Source organism: Lepidochelys kempii, chromosome 3 (assembly GCF_965140285.1).
Source record: "Lepidochelys kempii isolate rLepKem1 chromosome 3, rLepKem1.hap1, whole genome shotgun sequence".
NCBI lineage: Eukaryota > Metazoa > Chordata > Testudines > Cheloniidae > Lepidochelys > Lepidochelys kempii.
Genome location: NC_136382.1, coordinates 9693054 through 9717247, shown reverse-complemented (window position 1 = coordinate 9717247; position 24194 = coordinate 9693054). Strand labels below are relative to the sequence as shown.

At 42.4% G+C, this 24194-nt stretch overlaps 1 protein-coding gene across 6 annotated transcripts in view; it reads right to left on the bottom strand.

The window, feature by feature from the left end:
* Positions 1 to 24194, bottom strand: part of MSRA (methionine sulfoxide reductase A) — a 450230-nt gene that overhangs the window by 251004 nt on the left and 175032 nt on the right. For 5 of the 6 annotated variants that reach the window (XM_073335656.2, XM_073335660.2, XM_073335662.2 and 2 more), the window contains one exon: positions 2921 to 2989. In XM_073335656.2, coding sequence (XP_073191757.1) covers positions 2921 to 2989 — 69 coding nt within the window. Of the gene's footprint in view, positions 1 to 2920; positions 2990 to 23816; positions 23876 to 24194 lie in introns of those variants that run through there. The other variant, XM_073335663.2, reaches the window with a different exon arrangement.

Genomic DNA, 24194 nt, shown 5'->3' with positions numbered 1-24194 from the left:
TGCATGTTGCTGCTTTGAAAAACTCTACAATAGTAGAGTAGACCAGTGACGTGTTTTTAAGCCAAGTACTACTGGTTTTGGAGCTAAAATATAACAATGGTTAGAACAAGTTTTGAAAGAGAGCAGTTAAGGACACAGAGGTAAACAATAATGGTAATAAAATACAACATGATGTTACAAAAGGTAAGTCATGCCAGTCCAACCTGATCTCTTTCTTTGAGAAGATTACTGCATTTCCTTTGTCTAGAAAATCGGTTGATCTAATCCACTTGGTACTCCTGAGGGCGTTCTGCACCAAAAAATTAAAAATTCTGGGCCATTTTTTTTTTAAATTCTGCACACTATATTTTAAAATTCTGCAAGTTTTATTTGTCAATAAATAAAGGCAGAAGCTCCAGCATGGTCATGGGGAACAGAGGCTACTGGCTCCACAAAGGTGTGAGGTCACCCTGAAGCTTCCCCACCCCTCCACCCCGGGGACACAACTCAGTGATGAGGCTGCACGTGACCCTGACATAGCACAAGGCCTGGGCCTGCCCCAGAAACACCCTGGGGCCCTGCCCCTCTCTGCCAGGCACACCAGGCATGGGGCAGGCAGGTTCAACCAGGCAGGATCCAAGTGTGGAGGGACTCAGTGTAGGGGATCCAGGTGTGCGGTGAGAGGGTTCTGTGTGGGACAGTCTTGGTGCAGGCAGCTCAGTGGAGGTCTAGGTGTGGGGGGATCTGGATACACAGAGGCTCGTTGCGGGAGTTCCAGGGGCAATGGGATTCTGCAGGGGCTTGCAGGAGACTTGCCTCACCATGACAACCTGAGTCTCTCTTGATTTTCGGTAGGACCTTGCTGATGAGTGGAATCGGAGGAAACCTGTATATCAGGCTTCCTGCCAATGGCAAGAGGAAGGCATCGGAGAAGGAGCCCGTGCCCAGACCCCCTTTGGAGCAAAATCTGTGGCACCTCCTGTTCTGGACCTAGACAAATTGGAGGATTGGGCCAAAAGAAATCTGATGAGGTTCAATAAGGATAAGTGCAGGGTCCTGCACTTAGGACGGAAGAACCCAATGCACAGCTACAGACAAGGGACCGAATGGCTAGGCAGCAGTTCTGCGGAAAAGGACCTAGGGGTGACAGTGGACGAGAAGCTGGATATGAGTCAGCAGTGTGCCCTTGTTGCCAAGAAGGCCAATGGCATTTTGGGATGTATAAGTAGGGGCATAGCGAGCAGATCGAGGGACGTGATCGTTCCCCTCTATTCATTGAGACTGTTCTCAATGGTAGCAGATGACAGAACGAGGAGTAATGGTCTCAAGTTGCAGTGGGGGAGGTTTAGATTGGATATTAGGAAAAACATTTTCACTAAGAGGGTGGTGAAACACTGGAATGCGTTACCTAGGGAGGTGGTAGAATCTCCTTCCTTAGAGGTTTTTAAGGTCAGGCTTGACAAAGCCCTGGCTGGGATGATTTAACTGGGAATTGGTCCTGCTTCGAGCAGGGGGTTGGACTAGATGACCTTCTGGGGTCCCTTCCAACCCTGATATTCTATGATTCTATGATTCTGCCTGGTGGCGAACAAATCCACTTGGGGAGTTCCCCACCTCTGGAAGATCGTTCTGGCTACATGCGGGTGGAGCACCCACTCGTGGTGACAGGATGAGTCCCTGCTTAGGTGATCTGCTAGTGTGTACTTGGCACCTGGAAGGTGATCCGCTTCTAGATGAATTCTGTGGTCGATGCAGAAGTCCCAGAGATGGAGTTCCTCTTGGCAGAGGGCCGAGGATCATGCTCCCCCTTGTCTGTTGATGTAGAACACTGAAGCTATCTTGTCCATCAAGACTCTGACCATTCTGCTCGACAGGTGAGGTAGGAAGTCCGCAAGCCCTGCGCACCACCCTGAGATCTTTGACATTTATGTGTAGCGTCATTTCCTCTGGGGACTACATTTCCTGGGTCTGGAGAGTGCTGAGGTGCACTCTACAGCCAAAGTCCAAGGCGTCCGAAACCAACTTGACTGAGTGAGGAGTGCTGACAAAAGGAACTCCTTCCAGGACTTACCCAGGGTTGGTCCACCATCACAGCGAGGTAAGTATCGTCACTGGAATGGTAACAACCTTTTCCAGGTGGTCCCTTGACAGGGAGTAGACTGTCACCAGCCATTGCTGGAGCGGTCGCATCTGGAGCCTGGTGTGTGTGGCGCACCACATATGTGCACGCTGTCATGTGACCTAGGCGACGCAGGCAAACCCTGGTCATGGTCAGGGGAAACATGAAGACTTCCGCGATTGTCCAGGTAAGGATAAATATGTCCTTTCATCTGAGATGTGCTACAACTACCGGGAGGTATTTTGTGAAGACCCTTGGGGCAGTGAGAAGACCAAATGGGAGGACATAAAATTGGAAGGGTCACCTGTCAACCAATGAGAAGTCAATGGGCTTACACAGTAATAGTGACTTATTTTGTGAGTGAGTAAAGGTATCAGAATCTGTCCTTTAGGCAGAAAGGAAGGAAGAAACGAGTCAACTGAGAAAGGTATGCAAATAAACTAGATAAAACTTTCACCACAAATATTTGAGTGTAGTGGAGGTCTAGGGTCATAAATCACTTCCAGAATTTTGTATAAAGCACTGAGCTATGTCACAGGGCCTATCATACGCAAATAACTGCTACTCCGTATTTATACAAAACACTTAAAATAAAGGATTAAACATACTGTTTGTCAAACTAAGGAAAAATACTTGCAATACCCACTTTTTTGGTCATACACTTCACCAAAAACCCAACTGTTTTTTGTTGGTTATGATGATTAAAAAATGGCTATAACAGTCCAGATTGTGAAACCCTAAGGAGTGTTGCTGAAATCAAGAAGTTTGGCATGCATTCTCTCCATACAGTTTAGTGTTTTTCTTTTAGACATGATATCTTACCAAATAAAACCATCTGTGTTCCCTCTGGGAAAGGTTCCACTGTTCTGTTTCCATTGACATGGTGTTTAGCTAAAAGGCAAGAAGAAAAGAAAAGTGTAGTAAAATATCGATTGCTATGGAAACACAAATACTCTTTTCAAAATGGCTCTAGGAGAGCCTGAAATTTGAGTGGTCAATAACTATGGCACAGATGTACGTTAAGTTTTGCTTACTAATCTGTATGTCAAAAATATATCAGGTTTCAGAGTGGTAGCCGTGTTAGTCTGTATGAGCAAAAAGAACGAAGAGTACTTGTGGCACCTTAGAGACTAACAAATGTATTTGAGCATAAGCTTTCATGGGCTAAAGCCCACTTCATCGGATGCACTGATGAAATGGGTTTTCGCCCACGAAAGCTTATGCTAAAATACATTTGTTAGTCTCTAAGATGCCACAAGTACTCCTCATTCTTTTAAAAAAATATATCAATTCACCTCTCAGTGTGGGCTGTTATCCCATAAGAAGACCTGTATAACCCTAGTGATGTCTGAATTTAAGTAAGAAGGGCCTGTTTTTCCAGAGGTTCTAAACCCCACAGTTCCCTTGGACAAACTGGAGTTCCACTTCGGTTTTATATTTCGGACAACTTGTCTATTTCTAACATGACATAGAGTAAGCATTATATAAACATGAATAATCATCATCATCACAGTCACAAGTGAAGCATTCTTAAAAGTGGAATTCTGACCTGTACAGAGGACGCAGGAAAAATGTAATCTTGTATTGTTACTGCTGTTACTACCTTTTGACATGACCACACATGTGAATTTTGACTTTTTTCCATGCTGCCTATCAGTAAGCTAAATTAAAAATTCATGCATCATATTCTAATGTCACATTAATTCAATAAATATCACTTCAATAATAGGCAATGGTGTATATAGTTCATTCTGTTTCTACTTTACAGATTACCCATACTTTATACTGTTATAAGATTACTACATTATTTCCATCATTGGAAGCTATACAATGGATCAGATGTGACTACTACTTCAGTTTACTAAAGCTTAACCTGGGAGGGAGAATGCCGGGGGCCAGGAGAGGGAAAACAACAAGTCTGATTTTCACTGGCTCCATTCACTGTACAATTCAAAATCGATAGCAGTTCCACCCAAGCATTGACGTGCAATTGTTTTTAATCCTCAAATGCCTGCCACCCAATTATCTTCCACCTCCAAGCATGTCTCTGAAACTGAAACACTTTTCACACAAAAGTATATTTAGTCTCCACTGTAATCAAATTCCAACCCTTTTTCCACTCGGTTCCTAAAAGAATTGATGCACTAGACTGAATTCAACAAAACTGCACCACTTCTTTTACTGAAGCTGAAAAAGTTGCTCCACTTGAGTTTTAATTAAATTAAGTTGTCTTTTTGTATTTTCCCCACTATGTGACTGTCCATTTTATGTTCAATTTCCAATCCCTCTCTTGACAGGACAACAGCGATTCTGTGGATCTGATATTCTGTGGTAGCAGAGGGACATATGCCATCGGCTACAATTTTAGGGCTCCACAAGTGTATTAGAAGAGAGAGAGAGAGGACATAGGGAGTCCTTCCTCTGCCCCTGTGAATCTGCACACGTGTCAGGCATAACATGAGGTTTGTGGCACTACAGAGTGTAATGTGCACTGGGAGGAGGCAGGAGCTAACATTCTCGCAATGCTAATTCATAGAGGGGGAATTTTTATGCAAGACAAGAGTCCTCTCTCCACTATCTCTGTGTGCCAGGGCGGCTGCGCTGGGCTGAAAACAGATACAGTTCCAAAACATATTCTGTATTATATCTAGTGCCTACCTCGAATACACTGCTTCCAGCATAAGGGAAAATCTACTAATTTGGACCCATATAGTTACTGTGGGATGAAACAGACTATGCTAAAGCTGAATGAAATATCTGAGCTTTAAGCAAAATGCAACATGCAAGATCTGATCCCAGAATATTCCCCAGGCCCTTCACTGATATCGGTTGTCTGACCATATACTTCCAAGAGAGTTAGTCCTGATAGCAACAGAAAGGGATCAAAGAGCACGAACCCAAGACAACGTGGCTGCTGTAGCTCTCCGTTCTGCAATCGCTTTCCAGATTGAGGTCCCACAGGACCTCGTCATATTGATTATCACGCTTTATATATAGTGTAAAACCTTACTGTGAGCAAACCAGGTTGAACTGGGGTATTATATTGTTTTAGGAATGCTCTAAAATGAATGTTTTCCATTAGCAGTCAGGTGTATTGCAGAAATAATCCCAGCTTGGGTCAAACATTTATAGACAGATGCTGAGGGGGGAAAGTCAGGATGATCTGCAACTGGAGTGAGGGAAATTATAATGTGAATTGTAGGAAAACTGAAAGCCCTGGACAATGAGGGCAGAGAGATGGTTAAATATTGGAAGTGGGTGGAGGGGTTAGCTCCACGTTAGGGTAATATAGTGGCTTACAATAAATAAGACAAGAACTGTTATTGCAAAGCGGAAGGGTGTGAGAAAAATTGGGTTTATCATGGGAAAATAGCTTCAACCTTAACAATGGAGCACCTGTGGGTTTCTCCATAGTAACTGTGCACCAGTACAGGTTAAATCCCCAGGTGTGCCAGAAAAGCACTCAGTGCCTCTGTGGAAAAGTCACATATATCCAGTTGCAGGATTGGGACCCTAGACTGCAAGCTTTTTGGAGCAGGAAGCTGCCAAGCTTTATCTGTAAAGCTCCGTGCACACCTATATTACTGTATAAATAAGGCATACACTGTAAAAATCAATACATTGCAAGATGTTGATCATAAAGTTTTTTTAAAAAATACTTTCTTTCAAAGAAGCCTGGGTGAACTCAATTCACTTCATTTATTTTTAAGATAATTTACTGTGCTGCTATTATATACAAGCCCAGCGAAAAATTAGTGCTCCATTAAATTTAAAAAAAATCTATTAAGTTAGATTCCTGATAAAGGCATTTACTGGACCTATTAATTTAACAGAATATGTTCTCTATTGATTCAAGATTAAAGTCTTTTTTTTTTAAAGATTAAAGATTAAGAACTGTTTACTGTGGTACATCCATTCACTTGCAGCCACGAATTCTTTCGGTACTACTTCTGGCCAAATGAAAGTTACACCAAGAGCAAAATTTACAGTGCATTATGCATCACTTAAGAATGCAAAATTAAATTTAATGGATCTCAAGACTAAGATTTTCAAAAGTGACTAATGCTGTTGGGGGCCTCTGTTTGAGGCCCCCCAACCCACTGGAAATGCCTTAGACATACCTGAGTTTCAGAAAATGCTGAGCACTCACCCTTTAAAAATTGGTTTCAGAGTAACAGCCGTGTTAGTCTGTATTCGCAAAAAGAAAAGGAGTACTTGTGGCACCTTAGAGAATAACCAATTTATTTGAGCGTGAGCTTTCGTGAGCTACAGCTCACTTCATCGGATGCATACCGTGGAAACTGCAGCAGACTTTATATACACACAGAGAATATGAAACAATACCTCCTCCCACCCCACTGTCCTGCTGGTAATAGCTTATCTAAAGATAAAAAGAAAAGGAGTACTTGTGGCACCTTAGAGACTAACCAATTTATTAGAGCATAAGCTTTTGTGAGCTACAGCTCACTTCATCAGATGCATTTCCACGATATGCATCTGATGAAGTGAGCTGTAGCTCACGAAAGCTTATGCTCTAATAAATTGGTTAGTCTCTAAGGTGCCACAAGTACTCCTTTTCTTTTTGCGAATACAGACTAACACGGCTGTTACTCTGAAACTTATCTAAAGATAAGCTATCTAAATCCAGAAAACCTGGATTTGTGCTGGAAATGGCCCAACTTGATAATCACTTTAGATAAGCTATTACCAGCAGGACAGTGGGGTGGGAGGAGGTATTGTTTCATATTCTCTGTGTGTATATAAAGTCTGCTGCAGTTTCCACAGTATGCATCCGATGAAGTGAGCTGTAGCTCACGAAAGCTCATGCTCAAATAAATTGGTTAGTCTCTAAGGTGCCACAAGTACTCCTTTTCCTTTAAAAATTGTGCCCTGTATGGTGCCTCAGTAGTGCCAACCACAAACAATCATGAATCATAGAATATTAGGGTTGGAAAGACCTCAGGATGTCATCTAATCCAATCCCCTGCTCAAAGCAGGACCAACCCCAACTAAATCATCCCAGCCAGGGCTTTGTCAAGCCAGGCCTTAAAAACCTCTAAGGATGGAGATTCCACCACCTCCCTAGGTAAACCATTCCAGTGCTTCACCACCCTCCTAGTGAAACAGTATTTCCTAATATCCAACCTAGATCTCCCCCCACTACAACTTGAGACCACTGCTTCTCGTTTTGTCATCTGCCACCACTGAGAACAGCCAAGTGTTAGGGGGCTTATTCCTTCACCCACTTACTTCCCTGGTCCTTCTCGCATGAACAGAGAGCAACAATACCCGAAGTCCAAAGGTGCAAACAATTCGATGTTTATTGGGGTGAACTTCCAGCAAGCATGATTCCAGTTTCCTTCCTTAGTATCCTCCTTCCCAGCTCTGACACCACAAAGCCTTACACCTGTGTCCCTGTTCCCATTCCTACCCTTAGCCAAACATGATTCCAACTTCCTTACTCCCATTCCCTGTTCCCATTTCCCCCTTTAGCAAAACATGATTCCAATTTTCTTACCCCCATTCCCTGTTCCCATCTCACACACCCACATGCCCACCCCCACCCACACCCAGTCACTTCCTCATTGACTACAGATTATATAGTAAAACTTGAGTTCTGCTTAGCTATACCTTAACCAATCATTTTCCTGAAATTTAACTAACCAATCCTAACATATTGTAACAGGATTATTTAACCAATTATATCCCACCACCTCAATTAGTTTACACCCAGCAAAATTAATTATACAGCAGACAGGAACAATCACAGAACCAGACAGATTATACAGACAAACAACAGCAAAGTGGGAACTATAATGACAAAACAATGCAGAAGTGAGGATTTCACATCCCAGCTATTGATAAGTGAGTTCTTGCCAGACAGGATGCTATCAAACTAAGTTTCCTTTTACATTTTCTAGGCACTTCCCTTTCTCTGGAGGTGATAGGGATACAATCCTGTCCTGATAGTGCCTAACAGCCCAATAGCACCTTATTTCAATGTGACTAGTTTGGAATGTGAGGATGTGACCGTTCGCTTCCCAGCTTATGGCTGCCTCTGCTGCTTAGCCAAAGGCCTGAGCCTAAGCACAGGGCCACAAACTGTCACAGTAAGAGAAGGCCCTTACACCAGCAGACAGTGATTTTGATTCTTTCTTTTATACCTCTGTCACTAGCCAAGTGATAAGAATACACCTAAATTCTTAGAGTACAGGCCTTTGCAGACAGGCCTGAATATCTATATCCTAACACCAAGCTCCATCCTCTTTGGAAACCCCCTTTGGGTAGTTGAAGGCTGCTAGCAAATCCCCCCTCACTCTTCTCTTCTGCAGTCTAAATAACCCCAGAGAAAGAGAGAGAGAGAGAGCGCTCAGGCATTCAGGAATGAAATCAGGAAGGCCAAATCACACTTGGAGTTGCAGCTAGCAAGGGATGTTAAAAGTAACAAGAGGAGTTTCTACAGGCATGTTAGCAACAAGAAGAAGGTCAAGGAAAATATGGGCCCCTTACCTAATGGGGGAGGCAACCTAGTGACAGAGGATGTGGAAAAAGCTAATGTACTCAATGCTTTTTTGCCTCTGTCATCACGAACAAAGTCAGCTCCCAGACTACTGTACTGGGCAGCACAGTATGGGGAGGAGATGATCAGCCTTCTGTGGAGAAAGAAGTGGTTCAGGACTATTTAGAAAAGCTGGACAAGTACAAGTCCATGGGGCCAGATGCACTGCATCCGAGGGTGCTAAAGGAGTTGGCGGATGTGATTGCAGAGCCATTGGCCATTATCTTTGAAAACATGGTGATTGTGGGACGTCCCAGATGATTGGGAAAAGGCTAATGTAGTGCCCATCTTTTAAAAAGGGAAGAAGGAGGATCCAGGGAACTACAGGCCAGTCAGCCTCAACTCAGTCCCTGGAAAAATCATGGAGGAGATCCTCAAGAAATCAACTGCTGCCTAGACACTCAGTCCCTAGTCTTTAGCAGGGCATGGGATTCTTCCGTCCTAAGTGCAGGACTCTGCACTTGTCCTTGTTGAACCTCATCAGATTTCTTTTGGCCCAATTCTCCAATTTGTCTAGGTCACTCTGGACCTTATCGCTACCCCCCAGCGTATCTACCTCTCCCCACAGCTTAGTGTCATCTGCGAACTTGCTGAGGATGCAATTCATCCCATCATCCAAATCATTAATAAAGATGTTGAACAAAACTGGCCCCAGGACCAACCCTGGGGCACTCTGCTTGATACCAGCTGCCAACTAGATATTGAGCCATTGATCACTACCCATTGAGCCCAATGATCTAGCCAGCTCTCTATCCACCTTATAGTCCATTTATCCAGCCCATACTTCTTTAATTTGCTGGCAAGCATACTGTGGGAGACCGGATCAAAAGCTTTGCTAAAGTCAAGGAATAACACATCCGCTGCTTTCCCCTCATCCACAGAGCCAGTTATCTCATCATAGAAGGCAATTAAGTTAGTCAGGAATGACTTGCCCTTGGTGAATCCATGCTGACTGTTCCTGATCACTTTCCTCTCCTCCAAGTTCTTCAAAATGGATTCCTTGAGGACCTGCTCCATGATTTTGCCGGGAACTGAAGTGAGGCTAAGCGGTCTGTAGTTCCCCGGGTTCTTTAACTTTGGTTTAAAATCATGAAAGCATTTTGAGTTCTTTTTATATGCCTTCTAGTGTTTGAGCCATTAGGGTACACTCAGACAATGTTTTCAAGCTTATTTCTGCAACCGTGTGGGCTAGAAACGTACTACTACTTTAAATGAAAACTAAGATTCTCACTGACCCAAATGAATCCAGTAGCTGGAGCTTTTTTTAAAAAAAAACACAGCTATTAAGATTCACAAGGTGTTGACGCTACTTACATAAAACAGAGGCAAAGAGGGATGTGTGCATAGGTTTGGTGCTGGTCCTGAGCAAATGGGTGAATTTCACCCTTTGCTAGTAAAACAGGAGCAAGGGAGACTGCCTGATTTAATAAAGCTTCCTGATCTGCAACTGGTATATTCTTTTATTTGCATTTATTTAATTCCAAATTTAATATGAGGGTCTGATTTTGTATATTTCAGGGGGGGGAAGAAAAGGAAAATGATGCAACAGGAAAGTGTCAGATTCATTCCTTCTGTGACGGCTGACAAAGTTTAGAAGAAGAGAATTATGAGCAGTCTGAAAACTGAGGTAGCAACAAAGTAACCTGTGAACTGCTTTGTGAGAAAGTGAGGCGTCCACAAAAAAGTTCCTCGTGGTATGATTGGTAACCCACTGTGAGACACACAGGCTATCAGGCCTGATCATTCCCTACTGCTATTTCATATAACACTTTTTACTGCTGTGCACCATCAATATACAGTACATAATTGAAGGGCAGTGGTGTTCTTCTGAGTCTTGTAAAAAAGAAGGTCTTCAATCTTAATTTCCAATGAAAGACTACAACCTTTAGAAAAAATGCTAGTTTGTCAGTGTAATGAGTGTAATGTTATCATTTAGTGTCTAATGACTAAAGTGTCTGAAAATGTCAGCAAAGAGAAGCCCCAAGTCAGAGGAGAAAACTAAGCAGCAAAAACAGAAAAAGGACACCAGTGCCTTTGGGTAAAATTTCAGCACCGATCACACATCAAAACTCAGTGCCAAAGAAATGAAAATAGTCTCATTTGTCATTTCTTTCTATTCAGATAATTCCTTCCTAAACCATTCAATCATCTATATTTCAGCAGCAAACAAGCTACATGCTTCTTTATCTTTTCTGCTACTTGTACTCTACTAATGTAAGCACACTGAACACAGACTGCATGATGTGTTGAATTAAATGGTGGTAACAAATACATTGTTCAAGTTTCCATGTATCCATTTGTCATATTTTCCTGAAACCAAAACTCTGTGAATACATGTTCTTCAGTTCAGTTTATTTACAGACTGAATGAGAAGAATAGCTGCAAATATTACAGGAGGCTTTAACCGCTTTAGAGTTCTGCTTCCTTGAGCTGTCTCTAAGGCTTAGAAACCATGAACAAGATTTTCAAAAATGGGTGCCTAAACTTAGACACCTGAGTAAATGACCTGATTTCCAAAGTTCTGATCAGTCCCTACTGCTATTTCATATAACAGGTTTTTTTTTTCCCAGCTTCTATTCACTTCAATGAGAGCTGCAGTTGTTCGGCACTTCTGAAAATCAGGCCACTTATTTATGTGCCTACATGTGGTCTTGGAAGCTTAACTCTAGGCACCCATTTCTAAAAATCTAGGGCCACGTATGTAAGGAAAGTCAGAGAATTTAGGGAGTCAGTCTCCAATTCAGGAAACCACTTTTAAGCTTATGCTTAAACCCATCCCTACTCAGGAGAGCATTTAAGAATATGCTTAACTTTAGACATGTTCTTAATTACTGTACTTAATTACTTACTTAATTACTGTACTTAATTACTGTACTTCACTGGGACTTAAGTACTGGCGTAATTGCTCTCCTGAACAGGGATGCATTCCTGAATCCAGGACCAGAATGAGAAAAGCGGATAGCTGGAAGCAGTAGTGAAGCATCAGTGAGACAGCTGGAACCCAATGACTTGGGAACGCTTTTACATTTGGACTTGCATACGGAAAATCATTTGGAGACAGATAAAGTCATGAGGATGTGCATAAGGTTGTCAGTAAAGGATCTTAAGTGGAGCTGGAGTCTGACTCATGGAGTTTAACTCCATGATCTTACTTCTGTTTATTTTATTTTTTCTTCCCTGTTTTAACATGTGTCAATCCTAATCCACTTCATTCTTTACAAAACTTTAAGGGCCAATCCATTTTATCCTCCACACTCACACACCCTCTATCCCTCCAAGTCCCTGTTTGAGGTCACCAGCTTCCCAGCCAAAGAAGCGGAGAAAAAAACCTCTTTGAAGCTCATCAGCTGCACTATACCCGTTGGCCATAGGGTTTACTGTTGGGTGATGAGGGGCACTTATTTCCCCCAGCATCTGCAGATGTTGCCACTGCAAGGGTGCTTACTCCCACTGTCCTGAAGGATGAGCAATCAGAACCCATCAGAAAGTCCATCTGGATTATAAAACCATCAGGTCAACCCTGCAATATTATCTTCCCTTTTTCTTTTTCACTCTGTCAGGATTTTTAAGCATTTTACCTGTGGTTGCCAATAAAGTGTCAACTTTTACTAACACATGTTGCTCCACGTTATCTCAGATACCACAGATATTCCGTCCCATAAGTATAAGGAAATTCTGTAATATCTTAGCTACCATTTTATGGTAACTTGGTAAATGCTGACTTTTTAAATGGCAACTGCTATACATTAGTAATTAGGACACTCACATCCAGTGGCAGATTAGCTGCTGGGCAAACAGGACCTGTGCCCAGGGGCCCCAGTCATTTGGGGGAATCCAGAAAAATGGGCGACCCCGCACCCTGATCCACTCCTCCCGCCCAGTGCGCCTGCCAGGGAGCAGTGTCAGGGCATGGGGGCTTGCCCCGCTGCACCTGTCTGACGCTCCTGTTGGGGAATAGGGGAAGCCCCTGCGCCCCGACACCGCTCCCTGGCAGGAGCATGGGTGGGTAGGAAAGCACAGGAGGAAGGGGTGGGGAGGGGCCTCCACTTGCTCTGACCCAGGGCTTTGAGCAGGGGATTGGACTAGATGACCTCCTGAGGCCTCTTCCAACCCTGATGGGAGATAGCAATAAAATGTATGGTCAGAAAAAGTTGCCAATGCCAAAGCAAGTGTGTTTCTAGTTAGGGAAAGTAAGATTTAAAGGGTTGCTTAGACAGTTGACTTTTTTTTTTTTTTGAGAAAGAGAGAGAGAGTGCACGCGTGCGAGAGAAAATATTTCACACACACAAGACCTTGGAAATAGGAAGTTATTTGTAAAGGTTAAATTTTCTGTGGAGAGCCTGGGATTGAATATGCACTGCTGTCATAGAGTGCTGACTCTCTGGACTTTCACCCCAGAGACTCCTACCCAAGCCGCTCACTCTCAAGGTTTCTTCCCTACAGTCATCCCTCCAGTCTGGTTCTCCCCAGGCTGGATCCTTATTCACAGTGCACTTCCAGGCCATCTGCCTGCAGGCTGGTCTTTTCATGAACCTGCCACAGAAACCTCCATCTCCCCTACCATCCATCCTCTTCAGGCCAGTCATAGCAGACAGCCTCCATCTCACAACTCTCTTCCCCAGCGGAGCTCTTCCAACCCTTTATGGAAGCCCACCCAATTCCTCTGCAGCTGGGTCTGACAATTGCCTGGGGATCAGGTGGCTCGATTCAATCAGGCTCAGCTGTGGGGGCAGCAGTAGCTGATCTGCCACAGGCAAGGCTGAACTTGACTGCCCTCAAAAGACAAGCCACCCTATGACACAGCCAAGGATTTTATTAGCTCATCTCTAGGACTACAGACATTTAAGAGATATTAAAACATTCTAAACTCAAAACAAGCAAAATGTGACAAAAGGATTTAAGTAAACATACTACAAAGCTTGTCAGATGTTTTTAAATGTCTCCAAGCTGTGATTATGGTCTGTGATGGGCAATGCTCATTGGCAGCATTACCTTGTGGCTAAGATGCTAGGTCTCTACTCGCCCCACCTCCAATGTCTGTCACTGGCCACTAACATGCCCTGTGGCCATCTGCCTTTTGGCGGGTGTTGACTTACCACTCCACTCAGGTGACCAGGTAGCCTCGTCCCCCTTTGGGGTAAGGAAGATATTTGTCCCCACACCCTCACAACCGGGGAGACAACCTTCAGTCCATTTATTGACCCCTGCTTGTGTCTAGACCCAGTCAGGGAGTTTTCACAGGCTTTAGCCTCCCCTTGCTTCCCCAAGGGGGAGTATGGAAGTGAGGGATTTGTGCTCTTCATAACAAGGGTTGCTGGTAAGAGAACCTGGGATCTCCCAATCCATTGGGCTCCAGCCCAGTTCCCCGTAAGAGGCAATAATGTCTGGCACCCAGGAGTATCTTAACGCTGCCACTCTGATGAGCCACTTCCGGCCATTTACCTCCCCACCAAAGTCGCACTGTTTGACACAAAGTGATAGAGAAGAGGAGAATAATTGAATCTTCAGTCCCTCTAGGTGCATCAGGCAGGCTCTTCCTCCAAGGGAAAGGCTTCTACAGCACTTCTTTTAGGAGCTTCTAGGGTAGGGCCCTGCTCTGTCAGCCCCTTTTCTGAGCTGTCTGGATCTCTTTTAGGCTCCACCTCCAATGGGAACATGTTCTGCAGGTGGGGTCATCCGAACCCAGAGCTGCTCTTTAACTTCTTCAGTTCCAGTGTGGAGTTTACACACCGCATCACATGGACAGATAACGTACTGCATGCAATGGCCTGTGTAAAAATGGCCTTGTCTTACTCAGCAGATCTGCTCATTGTGTGTTCTCGGAGTCAGAGTGGATAATTTTAATGACAAAAATAAATTTTATAACAGATTACACCCTTAATCCCTGCAAAGCCAGCACAGCTGCTGGATCCTGTTCCAGCTCTGCAGCACCAGAATTATTAATTAAGGACCAGAGCATCATGTCTGCATGCAGGAGGAGAAAGAGTGTCACCTCAGCTGTATTTTCCCCCTTCCCCAGACCTTGTGAGAAGCAGCTCTGTGGGTCTATGGGTGAGGAGAAGGAAAGCCAGGAGGCAGCATGGTTGAAGGGGTAGGTATTATCTGCTTCTCCCCTGACCAAGTTAGTGCTGTAAGTTTCCAGCCTGAGTTAGTGCTGCCTAAGACAGCCACGCGTCACTGCCCTCTGTTGTTCAACCACTCCTGCCTCACCCACGCTGGGAGTTCCAAAAAGACCACCGGATGAGAGTTGCTGAAAGCATGACCTTGGCCAAGGCTATCATGGGGCCAGACAGGACCACAAGAAGCAGAGTCCACATTTGGTAGTACAGAGCCTCTGTGCAGATGATTCTAGCCTCTATAGATCTGCAAGAGCTGCACAAGTATAATTTATGGCAGAATTTGGCCCACAGATTCTTTATTACTGATGATAAAGCACAAGTCACAAAGAGCTTAGCTTGACTTTCACACCCAGGCTGGATTTATAGGGCTGGCAGTTAGAAAAAAAACTTAACTTGTAAAGGGAGCAAACCTGATGTAGAGTCAGAGAAATAACAAACACAGAATCCCATGATGCCATGTTTAGAATCACTTTTTCTATACAAAAATATGTTTTCTGCTTGGTGTCCCACCATAGCTGCTTTTGCCTCCAGATTCCACTGGTCATTTTTGACAGAGGGATGGAAGAACTGACCTAATGGGTCTCTTTCATATCTCATTCCTGAAGTTCTATCATTCTCCTTCCTGGGGTACACCATATTTGTTGACTCACTACCAAATAAAAATTCAGTTCAGGTATCTAATGGCAGTTCGTTTCCTATAACTTTTTTCTGGTATTATGTTATTTTACTCACAGTACGAGTCTTAACTGCTTTCAAACTACTATGATAAAGTATCATGAAAAACATTTACATTAAAAATGATGTTTAAAAATAACATTTTTCTTATTAACACTGGTCACAATAAAGGACATGATGGTAGTTGAAAATAGTTTTTGAAAATTTGTTTTAGAGTTGATGTATCACAATGTGACACACTACATTCCGTTTCATCCATTACATCAAATAACATTACTGTATACAACCTGATTGATGCTACAAAATGTGATGCATCTCAGAATAATATGTCAGTTCATAATCCAAAAACATGTGGACTCCTCAAAAAGCCAAGTTTGTTTTTAAACAAAAGCACTAGATAATTACACAAGAATTTTGTTGTGTATTTGTTACTGGGAACATTATAGATAGAATAAAGAGAAAGTAAATATATCAAAATGAAAAATCTTTACATTTTTAGAAGGGGCAGAACACAAGTAGAGCCTTATAATCAATGGTCTCAGAGTAACAGCCGTGTTAGTCTGTATTCGCAAAAAGAAAAGGAGTACTTGTGGCACCTTAGAGACTAACCAATTTATTTGAGCATGAGCTTTGAGCTGTAGCTCACGAAAGCTCATGCTCAAATTGGTTAGTCTCTAAGGTGCCACAAGTACTCCTTTTCTTATAATCAATGATATCATCTGACTGTTTCTCAATATTTATTTGGTTCCTTCCCATCCATTTTCTTACTCTAAATTCTTATTTCTTTACCATTATATCATTGAGGAGTCACAGTGGCTTCTTCTTGTTCCTTGCAGTTTTCTTTTTTGGTGGGAATTATATGCAGTTTTACCTTACTTATATTGTTTTGTAAATGCTTCAGTCTTCTACCATGCTTGTAGATTTTAATACTTCCTCTTATTCCATCCTGCTCACGAGATTACTTAATTTCTGAAAAGTATGCTCTCTTGTTGAGCATCCTCAACTCATCTTTTCCTCCATGCCACTACGTAAGTAAAGACTGTCTTCCATTTCGCATAGAACCCTCTCCCTTAAATAATTTATAAGTCCACTACCCGCTCATCATTCAAATCCCTCCAAGACCCATTTCCTCTGAGAGCACTTCAAGAAATTTGACACCTAAAAGAAAGTTCCAGGGGCAGTCAGGTTAGTATTTATTTGTTTAAAAAAATATTAGTACATATAATGAATATAAAAATGCACATTTTGTCTGCATTCATACAACCCACCTTTTGTGTATTGCCTGTTTTCTTAGGCCCATTCCCGTAAAAAGTTACTCGTGCTTAACTTTAAGCACATGAGCAGTTCTGCTGAAGTCAAGTTAAAAACATGAACAAGTGTCTGCAACATCAGAGCACCAGACTGAAAACTTTTCAGAGCAAGGATTGCATCTCCCTATGTATCTGTACAGACTCCTACCACATGAGGCCATTATCCTGAATGGTGACTATGCCCCTCCCATTATAAATAAATAATAATAAAAGATAAAGTAAAAATGATACCACAGGACAAAGTTAGCCTACCTACAGCAGCTGCTAATGCCAGATTTTGTCGCTGTGCTGCAGTCACAGAGTTCCAGTTGACATGCTGCTTACATGAGGTAAGCGCTTCAGAAGGATACGGTGTTGCCAAGTCATGTGATATGATTGTGAGTCTTGGTGTTTTTCTTAAAGACCCAGCTCCAGGGGTGCTGGAACAATTTTTATAGTGGGGGTTCTGGGAGCCATTGAACCAAACTGTAAACCCCGTATATAATGGAAACCACTTCAATCCAGGAAGTGTGCAAGCACGCCCAGTTCTAACACCTATGCCCAGCTCTTGAAGTCATGCCCACATGCTCAGGGTCTAACCGATCGCCATATTTGGGCTCGGGAAGGAATTTTCTCCGGGGTCATATTGGCTAAGACCCTGAGAGGGGTTTTGCCTTTCTCTGCAGCATGGGTGATGGGTGCCTTGCAGGTTTAATCTAGTGTAAATGGTTAATTCTCTGTAACTTTCAGAGTAACAGCTGTGTTAGTCTATATTCGCAAAAATAAAAGGAGTACTTGTGGCACCTTAGAGACTAACCAATTAGGTTTTCTCACCCCTCCCCCCCACACACACACACAAACCCACTCTCCTGCTGGTAATAGCTTATCTAAAGTGACCACTCTCCTTACAATGTGTATGAGAATCAAGGTGGGCCATTTCCAGCACAAATCCAGGGTTTAACAAGAACGTTGGGGGGGGGGGGGGTAGGAAAAAACAAGAGGAAATAGGTTACCTTGCATAATGACTTAGGCTTGAATAGAGACTGGGAGTGAGAAAACCTGGATTTGTGCTGGAAATGGCCCAACTTGATTATCATACACGTTGTAAGGAGAGTGATCACTTTAGATAAGCTATTACTAGCAGGAGAGTGGGGTGGGAGGAGGTATTTTTTCATGCTTTGTGTGTATATAAAAAGATCTTCTACACTTTCCACAGTATGCATCCGATGAGGTGAGCTGTAGCTCACGAAAGCTTATGCTCAAATAAATTGGTTAGTCTCTAAGGTGCCACAAGTACTCCTTCTCTGTAACTTGAAGTCTTTAATCCATGATTTGAGGACTTCAGTAACTCAGCCAGAGGTTAGGGATCTATTATAGGAGTGGATGGGTGAGGTTCTGTGCAGGAGGTCAGACTAGAAAGATGATCACAATAGTCTCTTCCGACCTTAAAGCCTATGAGTCCAATTATGTAAGAACATCAGCTTTCATTTTAAAAAAAGTAAGTTTCTAGCCCTCATGGTTGCAAAGAAAAGCTGGGAAACGTGAATGCTAAAGACTCAAAAACCCAATAGCAAATAAAAAACACAAAATGTATTATTGTCATCTTCAACTCAGACCTCTCTCTAGGTCCTCACAACCGATCTACATTAATCTTGCCGATTCTTTCTGTATCACATTTCTGAGCTATAGCCTGTGCTATCCATTCACACAGCTAAAACTCTCATCCAAGCTCCCCTCATCTCACAACTTGATTACCAGCATCTTTTTCTCTTGCCTTCACAAATGTACTCTTGCCCTGCTCATATCCATTCAGAATGCTGCCGTCAAGATCATTCTTCTAGCCCATCACTTCGACCATGTCGCTCCTCTGTTTGCATCTCTCCACTGGCTACTGCTTCTTTATCATAGCAAACATAAGTGCCTTGTTTTCACTTGGAAGGCCCTTCATGGCCTCTCCCCACCCTACCCAACATCTCTCAGTACTGAAATGTCAACTCCCACCTCAGTCACCCACTTGTTACATTTTCAAATGAGCAACTTTCTGCTTTCTGCTGTGCTGTCCCTCAGGTTTGGGAGGAGTGCCTCATAAACATCTCCAAAGCTACTTCGTTATCCTCCTTTAAATCTTTCTGTCCAATATGGTTTAATTCAGTGGTTCTGAGCCAGGAGTACGTGTACGTGTACCCCTGGGACTACACAAAGGTTTTCTAGGAGGTACATCAACTCATCTAGAGATTTGCCTCGTTTTACAAAAGTCTACACAAAAAGCACTAGCGAAGTCAGTACAAACTAAAATTTCATACAATGAATTGTTTATGCTGCTCTATATGCTATACACTGAAATGTAAGTACAATATTTATATTCTAATTGATTTATCGTATAATTATATGTTAAAAATGAGAAAGTCAGCAATTTTTCAGTAAGAGTGTGCTGTGACACTTTTGTATTTTTATGTCTAATTTTGTTTGCAAGGAGTTTTTAAGTGAGGTGAAACTTGGGGTATGCAAGACAAATCAGACTCCTAACAGGGGTACAGTAGTCTGGAAAGGTTGAGAACCACTGGTTTAATTGTTTCCTTGTATTCCCCTGTAAATGAGTCCACTAGTTGTTAGCCACCCCCTCATGGCCAGGAGTGGTGCAGCGGCTTCTCTCCCAGCGACTTGGCCCTCCACCCATTCCAGGGTCACAACTGTCCAAACTAAAAGTTTCAACAATGTCTTAACAGAAACAAAATTCTTCCTCACCTCCCTGGGGCTATTCTTTAGCCTGTAGCTCCCTTGCTGGGCTCAATAACTCTGTGTGGGTTTGTATGCCCCCTTCCTTGGGGCTGGTAGAGGAACCCACTCGCCCCCTCTACTCTGAACTCTGGGCCATGGCCTGAACTAAGCAACTAGGTCTGCTCCTTTACCTGTGCTGCAGTTTCTCTTGGGCCACTTCCTACCCAGCCTCTTAAGTTCTCCTCTGGTTCTCTCCATCTCTTCCCTGCTCAATCAGGATCTCTCACAGGCCTCCTTGCCTGGAAAGGTTTTTTTTTACTTTCCGAGCTTCCTACCTGGCTCTCTCCAGCCCTTTCTGCAGCTAGGCTTTATCACTACTTAAGCCTGGTCCTCATTCCCCTTACTGCAGTCACCTTCTGCTTTTTAGGGGAATTTGCCTGATGCCCCTCAGGTGGGGCTCATTCTGTAATCAGGTTGGCTTAGCCCCATGCTCTCCAGCCCTCTGGATATTCCCCAGATTGTCTGTTTCCATCTGTCGTCTCTTTGTTTTACACTTAGATCGTCCACTATTTGGGCCAATCTTTGTTTTGTGTTTGTACAGCATCTAGAACAGTGGGATCCTGGCCCATGACTAGGGCTCCTAGGCACCACAGTAATACCTATAATAATAATAATAATGTATATTAAGCCAATCTCATGATTTTGGGGGTCTGTCTCATGACTGTTGAATGGCTTGGGGTTGGCAATACTGAGTATATTTCTCTGAATTTCCTTCTCTGCAAGAATAGGGCAGCAGGCCAGTACTGGGGGTGTATAGTGGCAACCCCATCCTTTTCCTGATACATCCCCAGAGCAGAAGCAGTATGCAGCACTGGTCATCCATGTGCTACAGACTATCCATGCAATTTCTACAGTTTGGCATATCAGAGAGTGTCAGCAGCATTCAGTCGCTGGTGTAGGAAGGGAATGCAGTTGATGTAATATAACTGAACTATAATAAAGAATTTGATCTAATGCCTTTCAAAAATCTTAGCTGAAGTCTTAATTCCAATTAACTTGACTAGGAGCACTGTCACGTGGACTGAAGAGTGGTTGGTGAACTGAGAACAAAGGTTGATGATAAAAACTGTGTAAGTGAACTGGGAGGAGATGTCCACCAGGGCATGGCAGGGCTGATTATTAATCTTAGGTTTATTTAACATCTATCTTAATTATTTCAAATAATCATTTCAAAAACACATTAATAAAAATATGCAGTTGGGAGGAAGTGTGTACACAATGAAAAATAACAAAGTTCTAGGCAGAAACTCTATAATAAAGCACAGAGACTTTTGAGACTGTAGCTCACGAAAGCTGATGCTCAAATAAATTTGTTAGTCTCTAAGGTGCCACAAGTCCTCCTGTTCTTTTTGCAGATACAGACTAACACAGCTGCTACTCTGAAACTTAGCTTTAGGAATAATACTGTTTTCCTTATTATGGAGGGACTTCCCAACCCCGATACCTCCTGGGGAGAAAATTTCCCCAAAGTGTAGAGATTATAGCTGCAGTGGGGCTGGCAGATCCTGCAGGGAAACAATCTGTACTATCCTAATGGTTGGTGCAGAGTGTGCAACCCCACATAGGCGCCGTCTCCATGGGTATGTCGGGGCTGGAGCACCCACAGGAAAAAATAGTGGGTGCTCAGCACAGGTCCTGAGAGAGAAGTCTGTGTAGATCTAAAGTTTGTGTCTCTCTCACCATCAAAAGATGGTCCAATCAAAAATATTACGTCATCCACCTTGTCTCTTTAAAAATCTGGGCCTCAATGAACAAACATTCATCAGACCTCACAATATCCCAGTCAGGTATTATTATACATATTTTAAAATTTGGCAAATTGAGGCACAGACGTGTCAAGTACCTTGCCAACGTTCAGAAAGCCACGGTGAAGCATGTCTTGTTCTAGCTCTCTTCCAACTCCTTTCCAATGGCTTAAAACATTCTGTTTATTGAACTAATAAAGCAGAATGGTGGGAATTCAGGAGTCACTTTCTATTAATGAGTTAACTTCACTCAATCATCTACAATTTCATTTTTCTAAGGACTGAAATTTTAATTTGTGTAATACTTCTATTAATTACAATGCCTAATAACAATGTCTAACTCAGACATCTGTTAAAAGTATGTAAAGTTAATTTATTGGAAAATTTCCAGCAGAGCTCAATTAAAATCTTCCCCAGTTAAGTTAATGCATGCAATTTATAATGAATATCTAAATTAGATATTGTTAATAACAACAACTAATTAAAATATAATTTAAAACATTAAAAACTTGCATTTAATATTGAAAAATATAAAATACAGAATTCTTTGCAAGATTGTAGAGCAAAAACTTTTTCAATAGGTTATTCCCATATCCTATATTGATTTAACAAAGTCCGTATTTCAGACCATTGTAATGCATTAGTGCCTAGTGAAACTATTTGTTGTACAAAATACTGCAGGCAAATATTATCATTCATTACTTAATAGATTTTTGTTGTCCTAGTTATACTTTATCTTCATAAGAAATTTTTAGTGTCTCTGTGTACTCACTTGCAGCCTTATATTTGTCAAAGTGGGTTTTGCTGTATTTAAATAATTACAGTATTTTGCAGCATATCTGCAGTCTTGTGAATTAAACAAATAAATGAAACAAACAGTGGTGTTTTCTCATCTGGTCATTGTCATCATATTATCATTGCTGAGCCTGACTGCATGTCTCCACTATGCCGATAATCTGTTTTTAAAAATGGATCTACATGAAGCCATGGAAATGAGGTACAGCACAGTAATGCTTTAGTGAAGCATTACAGTAAACCACAGTCCCTTAAAGCACAGCTGACATTTCTTTTTTCTTGTGAAGATGTCAGTAGCTTTAAGCAGGAAGCAGCATGCAGACTGTGATACAGTATCTCTCTAGTACACATTCCCCCTTGATGGCAGATTATCTGCCTGGAGGTTGCATTAGGCTTCAGTCAGCTGTCAGTCAGCAGATGAGCAGGAACGGTCCAGTGCCTCTTCGCCCTACTCCCATCTGACAGTGATAAATGATCAGGCCTAATGCTCAGCTAAGCTTGACGGGTCCAGGCCTCCCCTTACAATCTGTTACAGACTGACATCAACCTTTTTTCTTTAATATCCCCTGTCGGCACAGCAAAGCAGGATCATTGGGGTGTTAAGGTTAGGCCTATTGGCTTTTTTCTTCCAAAAAAGGGAATTACTACTTTATTCCTTTGAAGAAGCTCATAATCTGATGGGGGGAAATAAAGCAAGATGAGCACGTATGGTGTTATAAAACTGCATAGTGAACATGCCTTGGTTATCTAGCTCCCTAAAAAAACAGATACCTCTGATCAAAAGCTTCAGAAACATACATCAGCCTTACATACATCTTGTCTGAAGTACTCTCCTACTTAAGAAACAATGACAAGTTATTGCTCTTTGTTGTTGTTTGGGGTCAGGAGTGGGAAGGGGATTTTAAAAAAGACCAAAAGAGGGCAGGTTAATTAGGTTTAGGGTGACCAGATGTTCCGATTTTATAGGAACAGTGCCGATATTTGGAGCTTTTTCTTATATAGGTGTCTATTTCCCCCCCGCCTCTTGTCCCCATTTTTCATACTTGCTATCTGGTAACCCTAATTGGCTGTTAGCTTACTATAAGATTTTTTTCAGCTCAGCCTCTGTCATGTAGTTTCAGTTGCCCTTCTGCTTCTTAGTACATATATTTTTACATGCTCAGTTTGTTCTCCCTGGCAAATATATCTTGTGATTGGCCCAGGAAGTTAGGCCCTACCCATGGAACCCTTACTGAGTTGGTGAGCACTTACTCATGTGAGTAATCCTATTAACAACAATGGAACGGCATGCAGTAAGAGTTCCACAATCAAGTCCTTATTTCATATGTTGTGTTTTTTCTGTCTAATGACATATACACAAAGGGTAACATTTTCAAAAGCTCATAAGTGATTTAGGACGAGTGGAATTTACAAGAGCGCCTAAGCAGGTTAGGCATTTAACTGTCACTGAAAGTCATGGGAGTTAGACATCTAACCTGCTGAGGTGCTTTTGGAAAACCTTCTAGGTTCCTATCTGCATCTTTAGGCACACTTGTAAATCTGGCCCTTAGAAATCTAGGTCCCATTTTCAAAAACGACTTAGGCACTTAGGAGCCTAAGTCCCAAATCAAACTCCTAAGTGCCTGTGTCTCTTTTCTAAGTCATTTATACACCTTTGAAAATTTTACCCATAAACCAATTGCAGAAACTTATTAAAATGTAACTTCAAGACTTGGCTCAGCAAATTTCAAAAGTGAAACTATGTATAGTGGTCTCAACCTGGCCATAGAGAGCATTTGTCCACTTCAATAAACCACCACACAACCTGGCACAATTATATATGATTAGTACTCAACGTTCAAGAGAGGCCCGTAGACAAGATAGAATAGAATGAGTGGTGGGGGCCAGGTCGCAGGAGCAGGAGCAGAGCTGTGAAGAAAGGATGCACGACAGGTTAGGATGGATGTGCATTCATGCAGCACTTAAACAAAAATATGACAAAGCAATTTCACACAAACACAACATTAGCAAGGGTTTTGTGGGTATACTGGGTCTGAATTACAAATAGCAGCACAATTTGGGATCTGTTCACTAGGTTAATAGAAAACACTGGATTTTTCCTCCATCTAATGAAAATAGATTCCAAAGCCAGAAGGG